The 17,727-nt window shown below is 43.5% G+C and overlaps 2 protein-coding genes across 3 annotated transcripts; one reads left to right on the forward strand and one right to left on the reverse strand.

Moving 5' to 3' along the window:
• The first annotated feature begins 544 nt into the window (after positions 1-544).
• On the forward strand, positions 545-7,618 carry PGAM1 (phosphoglycerate mutase 1). The gene is made up of 4 exons (XM_054581302.1): positions 545-754; positions 4,426-4,700; positions 5,255-5,435; positions 6,448-7,618. The coding sequence occupies exons 1-4, from the start codon at positions 616-618 to the stop codon at positions 6,615-6,617; spliced, it is 765 nt and encodes a 254-aa protein (XP_054437277.1). The 5' UTR covers positions 545-615; the 3' UTR covers positions 6,618-7,618.
• Positions 7,619-10,783: 3,165 nt separating this feature from the next.
• Positions 10,784-17,723, reverse strand: EXOSC1 (exosome component 1). 2 transcript variants are annotated; one of them, XM_054581708.1, is made up of 8 exons: positions 17,662-17,723; positions 17,438-17,553; positions 15,555-15,629; positions 14,478-14,566; positions 13,679-13,712; positions 13,219-13,269; positions 13,003-13,087; positions 10,784-12,662 (listed from the first exon to the last, which is right to left on the reverse strand). In XM_054581708.1, exons 1-8 carry the CDS (start codon positions 17,690-17,692, stop codon positions 12,556-12,558), a joined length of 588 nt encoding a protein of 195 aa, XP_054437683.1. In that variant the 5' UTR covers positions 17,693-17,723; the 3' UTR covers positions 10,784-12,555. The 2 variants fall into 2 exon arrangements, with proteins under 2 accessions (XP_054437683.1, XP_054437684.1); XM_054581709.1 differs by lacking the exons at positions 15,555-15,629; positions 17,438-17,553; positions 17,662-17,723 and having other exon boundaries at positions 13,672-13,712; positions 14,478-14,523.
• Positions 17,724-17,727: the final 4 nt, after the last annotated feature.

Genomic DNA, 17,727 nt, shown 5'->3' on the forward strand with positions numbered 1-17,727 from the left:
TCCTTATTTATAAAATAGATCAGTACCCACTGAAATGACATTAATACTATTTACAAACACCTTCCAGGTAAGTTTTTATGATGTCCATTTACAGATGAGGCTGGGCGAGGTTACACGAACTGCCCAAAGACAGAGTGCAAACAGATTTAAGTCGTGAAGTTTCGTGTATGAATCAAATGCTGTGTGGCTGGGCTAGGAGCGACTGAAATGATAAAAGCTATTACAACGAAAGGCGTACAATTGATAGCTAACTAGGAGCAGGGTGGGCTTTCTAACACTCCGGCCGCCACCGCCCGAGGGTCCCGCCGCCCAGGGCGCTTACGTGCGCTCCGTGACCACGGCGGCGGACTAGGGGCCAGCCGACGACAGAGGCCGCATGCGCCCTGGCATACCACAGTTCAACCCCTCCCGGAGGCGGCCGCAGCGCCGGCACAGGGCGCATGCGCACACCAGGCGGGCGACCGTGGTTCCCAGCGAGTGGAAAGATTTAGGGCAAGCAAGTGTGCCAGAGCCAGGGGGTAGGGTGCGAGCGCGCAGGCGCGGCCGGGGGCCGGGGCCGGGCTGCCACTCCGGAATCTCGGCGAGCCCGTCTGCATCGCACTCGAGACCGCCGCCATGGCCGCCTACAAACTGGTGCTGATCCGGCACGGCGAGAGCGCGTGGAACCTGGAGAACCGCTTCAGCGGCTGGTATGACGCCGACCTGAGTCCAGCGGGGCACGAAGAGGCAAAACGTGGCGGGCAGGCGCTGCGAGGTGCGGAGCGGGCCGGGCAGTGGGTGGGGGGTGCGAAGGCCCGAGCAGGTACCCCTCGATCAGGGCCTCCTGTCTTGTTCCCGAACCCTTCTGGAGGGCCTAGACTTTGTCTTCATTTCTCCAGCAGTTTATTTTGCAATTGAGAAAATGGGCCTGGGGCGGGGGGTGGGGTCGACTTGCTCAAGGTCACCCAGTAGAGTGTGAGAGGCGGCATGCCAGGAAGTGGATGTAGGGCGAACGCCCCTTAACGGGTTGCGCTCTCCACGACACTGCCTTGCGAAATTCTCCTTTAGTACCTCGGGGGCAGGTGGTTAAACTGGATGCCCGGTGTCTTCCATCATCTGTAACCAAGCCTTCTTAAAAGGCAGCTGCGGGTCCTGTGAAGCCACAGGCCACACGTTTATCTCCTACTGTGGAGGGAGTGACGCGGAGCTGGGGGGCATCCGGCAGGCGTCAAGATACAAGAAATCCACGTTCTTGTGTAGGCCTTTGCTGCTCAGCACTATTCCACAAATCCTGTGCCCAAAATATATCCGCAAATGGAATGAATGAATGAATGAATGAATGAATGAATGAGTTGATCCTCTCCACAGCCCCGTATAGATTTTATGCCCCTCCTTTCCATTCCTTCCTGGCCCTTTTATAGTTGGGATAGTGAGGATTGGAAAGATGACTTGTCCAAGGTCATATCTTCTTATTCCCAGTCCAGTGCTTTCCCCTCAGTTCTGAGGTTGAGTAACCGGGTAGCTGTGAGGACTGGTAGGCTGTTGGCCAAGGACACTGGGCAGAGGTGGAAGTGGCAGTGAGATAAGCTTGCCTAGGCAGGGTTGCCCGTGGCAGACAGGTCTGTGATTTTGAAATGCTAATAAGGGAGCATTCCCTGCTGCCAGCAAATCGAAGAATCTTTGAACTGAGGAAGAATCTTTGAACTGAGGAGGCGCTTTGGCCCGGTCTAACCTCTGGACAAAGAAACAGTTATTTAAAAGGGTCACTGATGCCTAGTTGATGTGGAACAGGTATTTGGCCTCAGGCTGCTCTCTTTAGCTTCTTTCCTTCACTGAAGATCTTTTTGAAGTAAAGCAAACCTTTGGAAAGTCTGGGAAATGTAAGCTTGCTGCAGGTGTGTGAATGCTTTGGGATGGCTGTTGTGACTTCATACTGTTTAGGAGGGAAGGGGAAAGGGAAGTGCTGGTAAAGGAGGCCATTTTCTCTCCTGCTGCCCAGTGGGAAGAGCTGAATGGGTCTGTAGTGGTTTGCTGATGGCAAAGAAATTGTAGTTGTGCTCTAAGACTGATCAAAAGGTTAAATTTGTAATGTTAAAATAACAGACCCTCTTTCAGTTTTTAAGTAAAAACTGGTAAAAAAACAACCAAACCGGTTTTTAAGTAAATGCTGGTAGTGTTAGTTTTTTATTTTTTAGGTAGCATTAGTTTTAAAAAGTCCCATTTAAAATTTTGATACCTACTATGGGCATCACGGATGATTACATTAAAAAATGAAAGACTAAAAGCAACAACTCTGAATGATGAAGACCTTTATGAACAATCTAATAATATAAAAGACCTAAAATAAAAACATTAAATTCACTAGGGCTTTAAGTGATAGTAGGGTTTATAGACTCTCAAGCCTGATTTCAGGAGGAAGCTAGTGAGAACTGAGTTTTCCCATGCAACCTTGCTCCTGGGGGAGGGTAAGGTCCGTACCACACCACACCAGCAAATCCATCCCTGGAAGTGTCCTAGACTGTGCTTTGTGTGATGGGCAATTTAAAGGAAGAGGCTTCTCTGTTAAAGAGTCCTAAAAGGGAGTGCCTTTCTCCTTGGGGACCTATTTGTTTATCTCGTATTTGTATTCCATTGCAAGTAGAAATAATTACAGTGAAATAACCAGTCGTTTTGTTCAGCATGGGAGCTGAGGCTTGCACTATGGGTAGCTGCTTCCTAGTGACTCAGCCTTTTATCGGGGTGCCTTTCCTTCCTTTAAGGTTAGGGAGGAGACGTTAGCCAAGCATACTAGGACTTGTCCTGAGGCTCAGCGATGAGCTGTGTCCTCTTCCCTTGTGGGTGGTGGTGGTTTCCTAGTGATGAACCCTTTCTTCCCCCATCAGGGTAGTTCTTACTGACCTCATTCTCAGTTGAATGACTGGCAGGAAAATTCACTTCACGTTTCATTAATGGCTACTGGCAATTTCAGTAAGAGGCAATATCCAAGAAAGTGTGCTAAATCTCAAAGAGGGCCTTGTAGCCTCTTGGAGGAAAACAGGACTGTTTTCTTAGCCTAATACATACGGAAGGGCCATATTCTTCCTTAAAGTGGGAGGGAAAATAATTTTTCATGAAACATGAAGTAAGATTAATTGTTGCAACCTACTTGGGCCAACATAACTCTTGACTACCACTCCTTAATACCTACTGTGTGGAGGAGAGATTTGTTGATAAGCGAATCAGACAGTGCACAGCATTTGCTTTCCCTCTCCAGTGAGTGGCTTCTTTTGAACTTGGTTTATGGACCTAGGTATGTATATTCCTCTCAGGATACTCAGAAATGGGCTGACATGGTGACTATCACCGAGGAGCTGTAGATGAAGAGAGAGTGATGTGATTTCCATTCGATAGTAAAAATGTAATTTCATGCAACAAACTGAAAGTTTTGTTAGCATCCTCTAGGAGCTCTTGCTGTGTTCTAATTGCTGGGAGTTCAGGATCACATTTACCCTAGACCAGAGGTTACAGAGGACTGAAATATATTAGTAATTATCAATCAGAAGTGACAGTTGTAACTAAAATATAAACATCAGGATCCTTAGGGTTTAGAAAAATAATGGAGGTAGCTAGAAATGGTGGTTATGAGTTGGATTTTGGAGTCACACCGCCTGAGTTTTAATCTCTCTCAGGTAATAGCTGTGACGTTTCATAATTTGCTTAACTTCTCTAGTCTTTATTTTTCTTATCTGGTAAAATGGGTTTTAAGGATTGTAACCTCATAGGATTGTTTGAAGACTAAGTAAAATACAAGTACTTAGTCCAGTGCCTGACAGATGGTAAGCCCTCTATAAATATTATTTATTGAGAGACCAAGTTTTTAGGATTCTTTTCTTGAAAGAACCGAAGCCAAAATAAATAATTTTTTTAAAGATTTCTTTAAAAAAATTTAAAAAAGATGATTTTATTTTTAGAGAGGGGGAGAGGAGGGAGAGAGGGAAACATCAATGTGTGGTTGCCTCTAGCGCGCCCCCTACTGGGGACCTGGTTGGCAACCCAGGCATGTGCCCTGACTGGGAATCCCACTGGTGACCCTTTGGTTCACAGGTTGGCACTCAATCCAGTGAGCCACACCAGCCAGGACCCAAAATAAATTCTTAAAATGTGTTTAATTAAAGCACAACATTCTGGGAATTATTATAAGCAGCACAGATGGCAGGTTAGTTGGTTGATAGTACGTTTAGGCCGGGGGTTAAATGCGTTATTGGGAGGTATGTCGTCAACTGTGATGAAAGCTGACGAATTTTGTCTTCCCTGAAGGCAGTTATTGTTTTTCCTTTTGGAGTGTACAAAATTAAATACTTAGGCCAATACTTTTCATTTGGACTACCTGTTGGAGATTGTACATAAGAAAATTCTGACTCCAGAGTTGACCTGATTAGCTTACCACTTCGAACTTATAATTTCCAGACGCCGGCTATGAGTTTGACATCTGCTTCACCTCAGTGCAGAAGAGAGCAATTCGGACTCTCTGGACAGTGCTGGAGGCCATTGACCAAATGTGGCTGCCTGTAGTGAGGACCTGGCGTCTCAATGAGCGGCACTATGGGGGTCTGACTGGCCTTAATAAAGCAGAAACTGCTGCCAAGCATGGCGAGGCCCAGGTAAAGATCTGGAGGCGCTCCTATGATGTCCCACCACCACCGATGGAGCCTGACCATCCCTTCTACAGCAACATCAGTAAGGTATGTACAAGTATGTACCGAAGTGAGGTTTGGCTCAGTCAACCTAGGACCAGGGACTGAGAATCTGGGCCTCATTCTTTAGCTTTTCTTAGTGCAGCCTAGTCCCATTGATCTTATAATTTATGTTAAAATAGTTCATTGTAATCCCCATTCTCCAAGGAATGGCCATCATTTGTTAAAAGATTTAATTGATCATTTATGTTGTTTATGTAAAAACATTTATATATACATATTTTTACATCTCTACAGCCATATTTTGTAAAACCCACCCATAGTGTAGGGCTTTCCTAAGCTATAGGATAAAATGAGTTGGGGAGAGCCTTTTTCTCGTTTTCTAAGTTATGTTTCTTGTGAAGTTAGTTTTCCTAGTAGTGGGTGATGGGGGGGACGGGGGCAGGATAATAATTGTCTTTCCCAAGCTCTCAGCTTCATTCTGTGCCCAGGGAGGAGACCTTTACCTATCACTTTGACCCCTTAGGAGGTGAGGAATGGGCATTTACAGATGCAACTGCCACTAACTGATGAGCGTGGATTGGATTTTTTTGGTTGTTTAGGATCGCAGGTACGCAGACCTCACTGAAGATCAGCTGCCCTCCTGTGAGAGTCTGAAGGACACTATTGCCAGAGCTCTGCCCTTTTGGAATGAAGAAATAGTTCCCCAGATCAAAGAGGGAAAACGGGTGCTGATTGCAGCCCATGGCAACAGCCTTCGGGGCATTGTCAAGCATCTGGAGGGTATGTACATTTTTCAGAGGGGTCCTCAAGGAGGGATAAAGCAGAACTGCCACTAATCAGGCATTTAATTACTTAGTATGAAGGGAACCTGCTGGAAAGGGCTGGACATATTGTTAGCCTTGAGAAATAGTTTGGATTGATTCCTAGAGGAAACACACCCAATACCCTTGTTTCTCAAAGTGTCTTTTGGAGAAGCAGAGGTGGCTGGATCCCGTGTCCTTGTTTTACATGCAGAACCTCGGGTCCCACTTCAGACTTGCATCTATGACCCAGGTGATTCAGAAACACAGTCAAGTTTGAGATGCCCACCTCCAGACTAGGATTGCCAGTTGAAACTGCTGATAAAATTCTCTTTAATCATACCTTAATCACAGTGTGGCACAATTTCACACACAAATCTCTACTTGTATCTTTTTAAAAAAAATCCTCACCAGAGAATATGTTTACTGATATTAGAGAACGAGAAAGGGGGGCAGGGGGGAGGGACGACGGGGGGAGAGAAACACACACAAGTGTTGATGTGAGAGAAACATTGATTCGTTGCCTCCTGTACATGCCCTGACTGGGGATTGGACCTGCAGCCTTTTGGTGTGCAGAGCGACGCTCCAAACTACTAAGCCACCTGGCCAGGGTTCCAACTTGCATCTTAATTTGTTTCACCTGACGGTCTAGAGGCCAGATATGCTGATTTTTGGCAGGCTGGATGGACAACATAGTATATTCGAGATGTATTTAAGTCCTGCTCCACCGTGGGCTTTTGGATCCCACTTCGGGAGAGAGATCTGTGGTATATACCTTTCATACTTTTTCCTGCATTTCAATGGCTGAGAAATAAGTATTGGGAGCATTCCTTGGGTGACCCATCTATATAATACAGATTATTTCAAATATCAGAAAGGGCATCTTGATTTAATTCCTCCCAAGGCCCTTGGTCGCCTGGAGGATAAATAGTAAACCTAAGGGGTGGTGCAGAGTCCTGTTTTGCTTGGCTAATCATGGTGGGGCTTTTTAGGTCTCTCTGAAGAGGCTATCATGGAGCTGAATCTGCCGACCGGTATTCCCATTGTCTATGAATTGGACAAGAACTTGAAGCCCATCAAGCCCATGCAGTTCCTAGGGGATGAAGAGACCGTCCGTAAAGCCATGGAGGCTGTGGCTGCCCAGGGCAAGGCCAAGAAATGAAGGCGAGCAGGCAGGCTACTTTCCCAAGGACACCCTCCCTGCCTGTTCCATTCCTCTGCATCTCTCCTGTGCACATGTCACACTGACCACATCTGTAGGCACCTTAAGTTGTAGCTACAGATGGGGACCAGTGGCTCCTAATTTCATTCCAGCCATTTTGTCTCTTGCACACACTCCCTCCATGCAACCTAGTCAGAATGGCACCTCTGGGGCTTGGGTCTTCAGTCCAAGCCGAGAGAAGACTTTTTTCCAAGAGTCCAGAAGTAGTAACTCTGGTTTTTTGCTAGTTTTTTGGGTTTTTTTAAATATTTTTTATTACTAAGGACCTGCTTGAGTAGTGGGATAGGGAGGAACCATGCTGAAGCGTGACCAATGAGGAGGCAAGAGAGCCTGTCTGTTCCCAGGAGTAGTTCTTACTAGTCTTTAGCCCGGTGACTGACTGGGGGCTCTAGTCATTCCAGAGGAAGATGAATGGACACGTGGTGATTCAAACAAACGTTTTCTCCCTGGCCCCAGAGAAGCTGGCTCCAGATATTGGGATCAATCCTGAATGTTCATGTGTTGCATTTACTTTTACAAAAAAAAAGTGTATATATAGATATCTATCGATAGATATCGATAGATATCTATCGATATATATAGAATAATACAAAACAAAAACCCTTCCGGGGTTTCTAGTGGCGGTTGAAATAGTCCCACATGTGATCCTCACAAAATACGCCATTCCTCACATCAGGGTAGGATGAGCTCCTTGACTTATGAGGGGTAGGAGTTCGTCCTGCTGTGAGTTAGAGCCCCTCCCCTGTCTTATGGTGTCACGGCAGTGAAATGTGTCTTGAGAATGTCCAGGTGTGTCTTTCACTGTGTCTGATTTCTGAATCGTGTTCCAGTTGCTTGACCCTGCCACTTGGTCCTAGCACACATTTTGAGCATAACTACTAAATCTTTTTTCCAGACCAGTATAATAAAGGAGTCATGTGCAATATTTTCTGTGTGATGTGTAATATGTCTTGTCTGAGGAAATCAGCTTAAACATTCAACTAGAAATGTCTCATTACCCGAGTCTTTATATGACAGATTAAGTGCTCAGGCCAACCAGTCACAACTTTACACAGCCTGGTCCAAAACTGTGTATCTTAGGTTTTCCACCTCAGGCTGGAGAGCTGAGGGTGGGGGTGGGCAGGTCTTCCTGGCTGAGCTCTCCATTCCTGTGCCTCTATAGCTCTCGCTCAGTGGTGGTGGTTACCAGATACTCCTTGACTGGAAAGTCAAATTCTGAAACTATGGCACCCTCTTTAGAGTAAGGTAAAGGCTTGAACATTTTTTAAAAAGCCAATCCTTGTCTATTAGTAACTTGCAGACTTGATTTGCACTTTTCTTTTTGGCCCCAGGAAGTTTTTGTTTTAAGATTTTATTTATTTTCAGAGGAAGGGAGAGAAGCAGATGTGTGAGAGAAACATCGATTGGTTGCCTTGCATGCCCCCAACTGAGGACCTGGCCAACAACCCAGGCATGTGCCCTGACTGGAATTGACCTTTGGGCCAGTGCTCAATTCACTGAGCCATACCAGCCAGGGTGGCCCTGGAAGTTTTAACCCTGTCACTCAATTAACATCCTCAAAAATTACACATAACCTCATAAAATGACGTGATACAGGAGAACAGTTACATTATATACACAACTGGGGAGGGGCATCACTCACATTGACTTTCTCAGGCCCTTGAAAAGGTTGCTGGAATGTAAGACAGTCCATAAGGACTTTTTCTTCTACTAGGAATAAGTAACATCTGCTAAACCGGAATGAGGTTCCCCTGTACCAGCCACTGGGCGAGGCACATTACATACAAAATCTGTAATACTGACAGCCTCTGAAAGGTCTGGTATCCCCAGTGTACAGAAAACCGGCGTAAAGCTACACTGAAGAAACTTGCCAGAAGGTATGCTACTAAATACTGAAACCCAGGTGAAAGTTGTTAGTTCAACTAAATCAAGGTCCTTATTCTAAAATTTAAATACTTTTGAGCACCTTGCCTTCTTGGTTATTTATTTGATCTACACAGTAACCCTAGGAAGACCTTGGGCAATCTAAGTTCCAGTAGCTTGGTGGGATGTTAGTTTACTTAGCCTGTATTGAATCTTAGACCAAGTTGGCAATTTTGCTTGATCAAGTGCTCTTCACCCAAGTCAGACATGGTCACCTTGGGTTAATGTTACTCTATGTTCTGACATCTCTTGAGCCTATAGCAGTATCCATTCCTTGCAGCTTAAAAGAGGTTCTCACAAGAACTGCCTTGGGTGAATACAAAAAGCCAGCATCATTTACTATTACTACTAGGATGACAACAATTACAATCCTTCTAAGACAGTGCTGCTGAGCACATCAGAATCACCCGTGGAGCTGAAAAACAAAAAACCCCGAACCACCTGCTCTGGGTTCACCCTGTGAAATGTGAAAGCAGAGCTAGGGCACCTGCTGCACCCCCATCCCCCGCCTTTAAAAACGGCATAGGCAGTTTTGATGTTCACCTAAACCAGGCTAAAACCCACTTTTCCAAGGCACAGCATCCTCGTTTCTAGAACCAATTTTAGATTAGCAAATACCACCATCACTAAACATCACTGTTTAGGCACAGCTCACTCAGCTCTGAGTACATGTCAACAGTTTTTACTCAGTATTTGCTGTGTGTTAGTCACAGCACCAGGAAATGGAGATTCAGAGAGAGGCAAGAGGACGCTGCCGTAGAAGCTCAGGCTGGTAGGGGAGACAGGGACATAGCTAATATGGGATATACTATTGGATGGTTAAGGATGAGAACATATAACCTAGTCTGCACTAGATCAGAGAAGGCTATTATCCAATTATTTCAAATGCTCTTCTGTGAGACAGTTTATAAAAAAATCCTGTAACATTTCTTTATTTGTCTACTTATTGTCTGTCTTCCCCCACTGGAATGTAAGACCAAAAAGGAAGGGATTCAATCATGTTCACTGCTTTACCTCCTAGTTCCTGAACAGTGCAGTGGTGGGCAGAATAGTTGGTCAACATGTATTAAATGAATAAAATGAGTACAAGCACTCAAATAATGAAACAATGTCAATTTGGAAAGCCTCTAACTGCATGCCTGAGGTTCTGCTCAATATTTGGAAAAGGAGGCACCACTGTAAAGGAGAAAACCTGGAATTTACGGTTAAGACAGACCTGGGTTTGAATACTGTCCTACTGCTTGCTGTCTCTGCGACTTGGGGCAAGTTAATTTTTCTAAGCCTTCGTTTATATCTCTGTGAAATGGAAATGATTGCTACTTTCCAGGGTCACTGCAAAGTTCCAAGATACTGGGTTGGCCAAAAAGTTCATTTAGTTTCTTCCATACAATGGTTCTAGTAATGCTTAGTTGTCCTTAACTTCATTTGAAACAATTTTGTTAGACTGTATTGTGACAGCTGTCATATCAGCATGCATTAAAAAAAAACATCAAAATTGGTGAATTTTTGTGGAGCCATTTTAATATCGAGGATGGAAGAAAATACACAACATTCCCGGCACATTATGCTTTATTTCAAGAAAGTAAAAATGCACCTAATACTCAACAGAAAGATTTGTGCAGTGTATGGAGAAGGTGCTGTGACTGATCGAATGTGTCAGAAGTGGTTTGTGAAATTTCTTGGTACTATTAACATTTTGGCCAAATAATTCTTTGCCGTGGGGCTGTCTTATGCGTTAGATGTTTAGCAGTACCCCTGGCCTATACCCACTAGAAGCCAATAGTGGGAAATAGCCAACATACTCAAAATATCCAACCAATGAAGTTACTGGGGAAAATGAGGAATGTCTTTGATTTTATGGAAAAAACTAAATGGACTTTTAGGCAAACCCAGTAAGTAAAATGGCTAATACTGTTGTTGAGAGAATCATTGGGTAGCATCTTTCTACAAGGCAATAGGGAGAATCTAACCAAAACTGAACATGTGTGTATTCTCACCTTGACTGGTGTGGCTTTGGTTGGTTGGGTGTCTTCCTGCAAAGTGAAAGGTCACTGGTTTGATTCTCTGTCAGGGCACATGTCTGGGTTGCTGGTTCAGTCCCCAGTCAAGGGTGCTTATGAGGGGCAACTGATCTATGTTTCCCTCTTACATCGATGTTTCCCTCTCTCTCTCCCTCTTTCCCTCTCTCTAAAATTAAATAAATATTTTTGGAAAAATGTGCATATTCTCTGACCTAGCATCCCACTTTTAGAAGTGTATTTTGTAAAAGAATCAGGCATGCACAAAGATACAGATGTTTTCTCTGCAGCACTGTACAAAAAAAAATTTGTAAAATTTTAAAATACTTATCAGTGGGGTACTGATTAAATAAATTATATCTAAGTGTCCAGCATATGGCCTGAATTTGGTAGACTCTTCGTAGAAGGCAATAAAATGTATAATAACAATATATAAAAATATGATTGGCATGCACTGAGCACTTTTATGCATCTCTTCCTCAAGCCAGTTCTATGAGGTCATACTATTTCATGTGAGGAAACAGACTTAAAGAAATAAAAGTAACTTGCTCAAGTATCAATGTCAACATCCTGATTGTTAAAATTTTTCAAAACGTTACCATTGTGGGAAACTGAGGAAAGAGTACAAGGGATCTCTCTGCATTATTTCATTTTTTTCTTTTTTTATTGATTCCAAAGAGAGGGGAAGGGAGGGAGAAAGAGAGGGAGAAAAATACTGATGTGAGAAACACTGATTGGCTTCCTCTTGCACGTGCCCTGACTGGGGACCAAACCTGCCACCTGGGCATGTGCCTGGAATGGGAATTGAACCCAAGATCCTTCAGTTGCAGGACAACACCCAACCAACTGTGCCATTCTGGCCAGGGCTCTGTCCTTTCTCTTAGAACTTCATGTGGACCTACCATTATCTGAATAAAAAATTTAATTAAAAAAACAGCAAAAAACCACCTACCCTGCTCAAGGCTAGACCTAGAGGCTTGACTCCAAAGCTCACCCTTCAACCAGTCACTACACATGAAAGATGCAGGATCCTTGAATAACACCTCAAGAAGTGCCATTTCACAGTTCATTGTTCCGTCCATTCCCTCCACAACCACTCCATGCTTCACCCTCAGGCTTTCCTCACCCACAAACGTTATGTTTTCATTTCTATTTCTGCATTCTGCTAGGGCTTCTCTTGGCCTTGAATATCTTCACTCCATTTTTCTAAGTTCTTTAATTCCTTTTCCCTCTTGTCACAAATCCTTTCCTGACCTCCTCGCCTCTGTGCCACGCCCCTTTCCTGGAGTACTAACTCTACCAGGAACATTACGATTACCAAGTAACTTTCAGGACTACTCATAGGCTACCAGAATCACCACAAGTCCTGTAATTTTCACTAAAACATAATCTCTCTAAATGAGGGAATGTATATAAAGTGCCTGGAACAGTAAGTACTCAATGAGCAGAAATACTTAAAAGAGAACATAATATAAAAACAATGAGATTACGCTTTGTCCAGAGCGAGCGTGCACCTGACACATGTCAGTTAATGGAGGCCACCAGGCAAACCCCTGCTCCGAGTGTCATGACACCATTTAGATTCCTTTCCCTACTCAAGACGACAGAAGCCATAAAATCCTTTTAATACAAATGTTTTCTTTGTCACAGAAAAATACATATTTATAAGACTGTCAGAAGAAACAGGCTATTTCCAACAGTATACAGCTTGTTTATGGAGCCCCCAAAAGAGAAATTTATCACTCAAGAGAATGAAATCCACTGAAAGGTTCACAAGAAAAATGTTCCACCTACAGAGTTAGTTTCTGGCAGACTTCCTGAGCTGGTTGCTGGCTGACCCCAGGTGTATCAATACAGACAATGGCATCTTACTGTTACTTTCATACATGTACTCTTTGAAACAGCTTACCCCCATCCTTGGGGTAAAATGTGGCTTCTTAGGTTTGCAAGAATTCGGGCTGTACTCGGGCCACCTTCCGGAATTCTTTAGTGTGGGTCTTAGGGCACTGCATCTCACACCAGCTGATGGGAACCATCTGCACACCTAAAAGGGAAAGCTGGTATTAGAACTGGCACCCCAAATATCTGCCTGAGATCCTTCTCTTTTCAGCTGGGTGTGCACTGTCACCAAGGTACCTAGTAAACCTCCGCTCAAACAGAAAAAACCTCACTTCAGTTTATCCTACTGACTCATGGAGAGATAAGAAGTTATTCCCTTTTCCTTAGATTTATATGAGAACCATTCTAATCTCAGCAGTACATATCTATATTCACATTGTTTCCTAAATAATTATAGAACAATGGAAACGAAGGAAAATAATGGATTAATTCCAGACCATAGTATCCAGAAAAAGGTAAGCACAGGAAGCATGGCACCAACTCACCTGATTCACTGTGAGCCACCACCACCCCCAGCTCATTTTCGGCCGTGGTCAGGAGGTAGTTGGACTGCGCATCACCGAGGGAGATCTAGTCACGTAACATTGGTGAAGGAAAATGAAGGGTTATAAGTCTTCCCTCCCACAGTCACTTGAGTTGTTTCTCCACTTCTATTTCTTCTTTTGACAAAGGATCACAAGTTCACTGGGAATAAAGGATACCACTTTGGCCAAGACAATGTCACCTGGGCGAAAACTCTTATAAATTTCAACCTGTAAAGACAGACCAGGAGTATTAAAAGAAAGCTCTAGATTAGGATGACAAGAAATTATTAACCTCTCTGGTAGAATCAGTCTACTTTCTAATCCCAGAGGGTAGAAGTCATCATTACTCAAGTCAACCAACAACTTTTATTGCTTCTACAGCATCGTCACATAAATGAAAGATTATGAATCCAGTAACATGACCAGGACTCTGACTTGGGCAAAAGGTGGTTCCAAACAGGTCCAGAGTGAGTTGGAGGAAACAGCACTATAATTCCAGTAGGGAACATTTTCAAATTCTTTGGACTTCACATTCCCACAGATCTTTAAAACTCATTAATTTAAAAGGATTAATTAAAAGGAATAATTTAAAAGGACTGCTAAAGCTAAAAAAGAGAAAAAAGAACCAACCACCAACCTTGTCTTTTTCAGTAGCTCGAACATCTTCCTTGCTAAAAAACAAACAAACAAAAACCAGAAAGATTAGTTATCTGTGAGAAAGAATTATCGTGCAGATGCCTAGCAGGTAAAAAGCCACAAGAGCAGAGATCAAGTCATACTTAGGAACCAGCTGCCACTCGGAGGAGCAAGGTGGAGAAGCATCCCCAGGCCTCGCAGAGAGGAGAAAACCACATTTCATACTCTTGGATCACACAGAGCAGCGGTTATCAAGACCTCTGACTAGAGAAAAGCTGATCAGATTTGGCAAGGCAGGATAAGGAACTTTGCTGCCTTAGGAGAGTTTGAACAGTAGCGACATAGAACCACACAGAATCCTGAGGGTAGAAAAGGCCTCACAAGTTAAATTAACCTGGCTCACAAGAACTGTCTGTCCCTTCTCAAAGGATCTACATGGAAAAAAAACCAAACCTACCATTTATCCACTAATCTCTGTAAGGTCCTACGATCCGTGGGTTTAATCTATATTAAATTCAAGAAAGATAGGTACTTCCTAAAATGCTTTTCACTTTGATATGAATCATCCCACACTGCTAATCAATCAGTGAGCTCAGTTCTTTTTGCTTTATTCTTAAGCCTGACCTCATTAATATTTTCCTTTTGTCCTAACTGTACAGTATTTTCTTAGGACCCTACCTGGGGCAAATCAAAATACAAAGAAAAGAGAAATAGGCGGGAGGGGGAATTACAATTGTTCCTAAAAATTCCAAGCTTATTGCAGGTGCTGAGGCAAATGCGAAGACAAGAATACTTCTTACCGGATAGTTCCTCGAAAAGAGTTTTTAAGTGGTGTGGACCCCACATACAGAATGTGTACTTTGGCAAAGCGTGAGTTGATGCTAGAGACCTACAGAATAATGAAAAGATCAGCATTAGAGTATTAGCGGTTGTCAGTTCAAGGAGGCAGCAATAAACTAGGCACTGCCAGGATTTTAGTTCAAGCAACCCCACTAAGTATAGAATTTAAGACAAGTTAACTCTTACTTACTCCTGCATACATGATACATGTAGAGTGGAATTTAGAGCCAGTCTAGACAACAGAGTTACTTTAGGAATTAAATGAAATAGCACAATACAGATTTTACAAAATACAGATGTCTAACACAAATAGACACAGGGCATTCTAGTAAATCTAGCCCTTTAACAGAACTTACTAAGAAGCCTACATGGTGGAGGGAATTTAAATCTACACTTTAGCTGCTGCATAACATCTTGGATCACTGCCTCTCCAGTTATTTTCAGAGTTACATATAGATTTTTCTGCTGGAGCAACTTATAAAGAGAGAAACTAGAGCTCCACGTTAATGTAACCTGGCAGAGGATGGGATGATATGTTAAAGCTACTGATCAGTACAGTATCAATTAGTACTTCCCATGAAACACCCTAAAAGACCACATTTAACAGGAATGCTACAGTATTTTTTGCATCTCTGTAGAGAAAGGCTTCCCTTCAGATATTCAAAGACAGGCCTCCTTAGCACCCTTTGGAGCCCCTGTTTCCTAAAACAAGTAGAACTACATACTGTACTGTGAAAGAACTACGCAAACCTGAAATTTGGCTGCCTTGATCGTTATCCTAGAAATCTGTAGACCAGAAAATTCCAGTGAAACTTTCTGTGATGAACCAATATGGCAACTACTAACCACATGTGGCCGTTAAGCATTTGAAATATGGCTAGTGGAATTGATAAATAAATTTTAAATTTTAATTTACGTAAATTTAAATGGCCATATGTGACTAGAGGCTACAATACTGAACAGTGTAGTTCTACAATGACCGTGGATTTCAGCACTGGATGAGGGTAGCCTAAATAGGGAGGTTAGGACCAACTTACCTTACAGGTTACAATAGCTCCCACATCTGGCAGTAACTGGGACTCTGTTTCTCTCATCACAGACACTACAGGAAGCTGAAAAAGAAAACAATAAAATGTGAGTACACTGGCTAAGTCTTGGGTAAAGTTATTTGTGGCTTGAGTGTAATATAGGAATGCCTTGGTCCACAGCTGAGGCCACGAAGGCAAGCAGACTACAGATTTGTTTGTAGCCCAGAGCATAAAGCCTTTGAAATTTTAGGAAATGCTGCTAGAAGACGTAATCTAACCATTTCAGATTAGTTTTAACAAGTTTTTCTTGTGTGTGATTGTCTTGGAATTTCTTGCTATACAATTTCTTGTCTATAATCGTGGGTCATTTGACTCTTTCCTCCGAAATTAATACTGCTTCTTTCTATTTCTCATGCTGTTGTACAGGCTAGAATATTCAAATAAAAGTTACGTAACAGTGCCCATACTTGTTTACTTCTGGTGAAGAGGAATAAAGTTTTCTCTTTGAGCACGGTATTGGCTCTTGATATAAGATAGAATTTAAAAAAAAACCCCACAGTATTTTTGAACCTCATCTTTTATTAATCTCTCCCTTGTTCACTATGCTTTGGCTCTCCTGGTCTTCTTTCAGTTTCACCAGCTCACTAAATTTCTTCCTGTCTTAGCTCTGTACAATCTGCTCTTTTCTCCAGGACTGAGCTCTCTTTATTTATTCTTCAGATTAGTTAAATGTCACTTCTGCGGCCTACAGTGGGTTTACCTATGACATGTTCTCATGGTACCCTGTGGTATTCTTTTAAAGTACTCATTGCATTTGTAACCATACATTCAATGAGCATTTATTTATGTACAACTTGTGTCTGTGTTCCTTGAGAGCAGAGACCACATGCATTTGGCTCACTCCCATATCCCTAGAGGTCAGCACTGAGCCTGGCATAGGAACACGCTCAACAGATATCTATGAAATGAACTAACTTATGAATGTGAAGAGTGTTCCCAAACTGAATAGAAAGCCTCTCATTTCGTAGATGAGGAAGAACCTAAAGCCAGAGAGCTTGTTTCTTACTTAGAGCAGAATTAAGGTCTAGTTAACCAGTACCTAAATGTTCTAATTCTGAATTCTCTTTCTGCTATGCTACCTGTCTTTAAGCTGCTCCTTCAAAGCCTGCTTATTTGATCCTCAGTTAATGCTGTGTTAGGCTCTGGAACTAAGTATTACTTGAGCACTCAACACATGTTTATTGAGCGTTTACCTTGTGCTAGGCAATGAAGGTTTGGTGGTAAGGCCTGCTATCTGAACCTTAGAAGTCTATGAGGGGAAGAATTTAGTGGAAAACACATAACTGAACGTTTAATTATATGCTGGGGTTAAGTGTTTGGAAGGAAAGGAACACAAACAACAAACAGAAACAGAACCTCCTTTCCCCGACTAGTGTGGGTCGAGGAGGGCTTCTCTGCGAAAGTGATACTACGGTTAGCTGAAGGATAGGCAGGAATTAATGGGCTGAGGGGAAGACGTGTTCTAATAGATAGCGTGCGTATAAAGGCCCTGGGGCAGGAGAGAGCTTAGCGCACTGGCGACGCTGAAAGAAGCCTGCATGACCAGAGGTGGGGATGCGGATGAAGCCAGAGAGGTAAGCGGCATTCGGACAGGATTCAGAGCTCGCCTCTGCTCTTTCCCCACCATCCGTCCCTGAGTGTCAGCAACACAACTGGCCTGTACTGACTAAACGCCCAGCAGCAGGGACCACAGCTGAAAGACACTCAAAGACCAAGTCTTCCAGACGAGGCACTAAAGACTTGCCTAACACTGTCCTTGCCTAAAGACCGCGAAATCAAAGGTAGCCTAACAGCCAGGCAGAAACATAGGCGATGGAGGCCGCCCCCTTTACCGCGCCGTTCTCGCTGCTCTTCGTCACGCAGCCAGCAAGCGAAGAAAAGATGTAGCCGTGCCGGGTGTAGGTGCCGCTGCCTGGGCTACCCTCCTCCAAGTTACACAAACGTTCGCCTGCAGGAAAAAAAGCTGCATCAGCCATGGGTGCCCAGAGGCTGTTGGCCATCGAGCGTTCCTTCCTCTGTCCCTCTCCAGGACGCGCTGTGGACATCACTCACTCACCTGGGATGCAATACCTCACGGGTGGCGCCATGACTGCCACTCTCCCAAACCGGAGGAAAACGAAGC

The sequence above is a fragment of the Pteronotus mesoamericanus genome, unplaced genomic scaffold (genome assembly GCF_021234165.1).
Source record: "Pteronotus mesoamericanus isolate MK-2021 breed Mesoamerican mustached bat unplaced genomic scaffold, CSHL_Meso_final contig_657, whole genome shotgun sequence".
Taxonomy (NCBI): domain Eukaryota; kingdom Metazoa; phylum Chordata; class Mammalia; order Chiroptera; family Mormoopidae; genus Pteronotus; species Pteronotus mesoamericanus.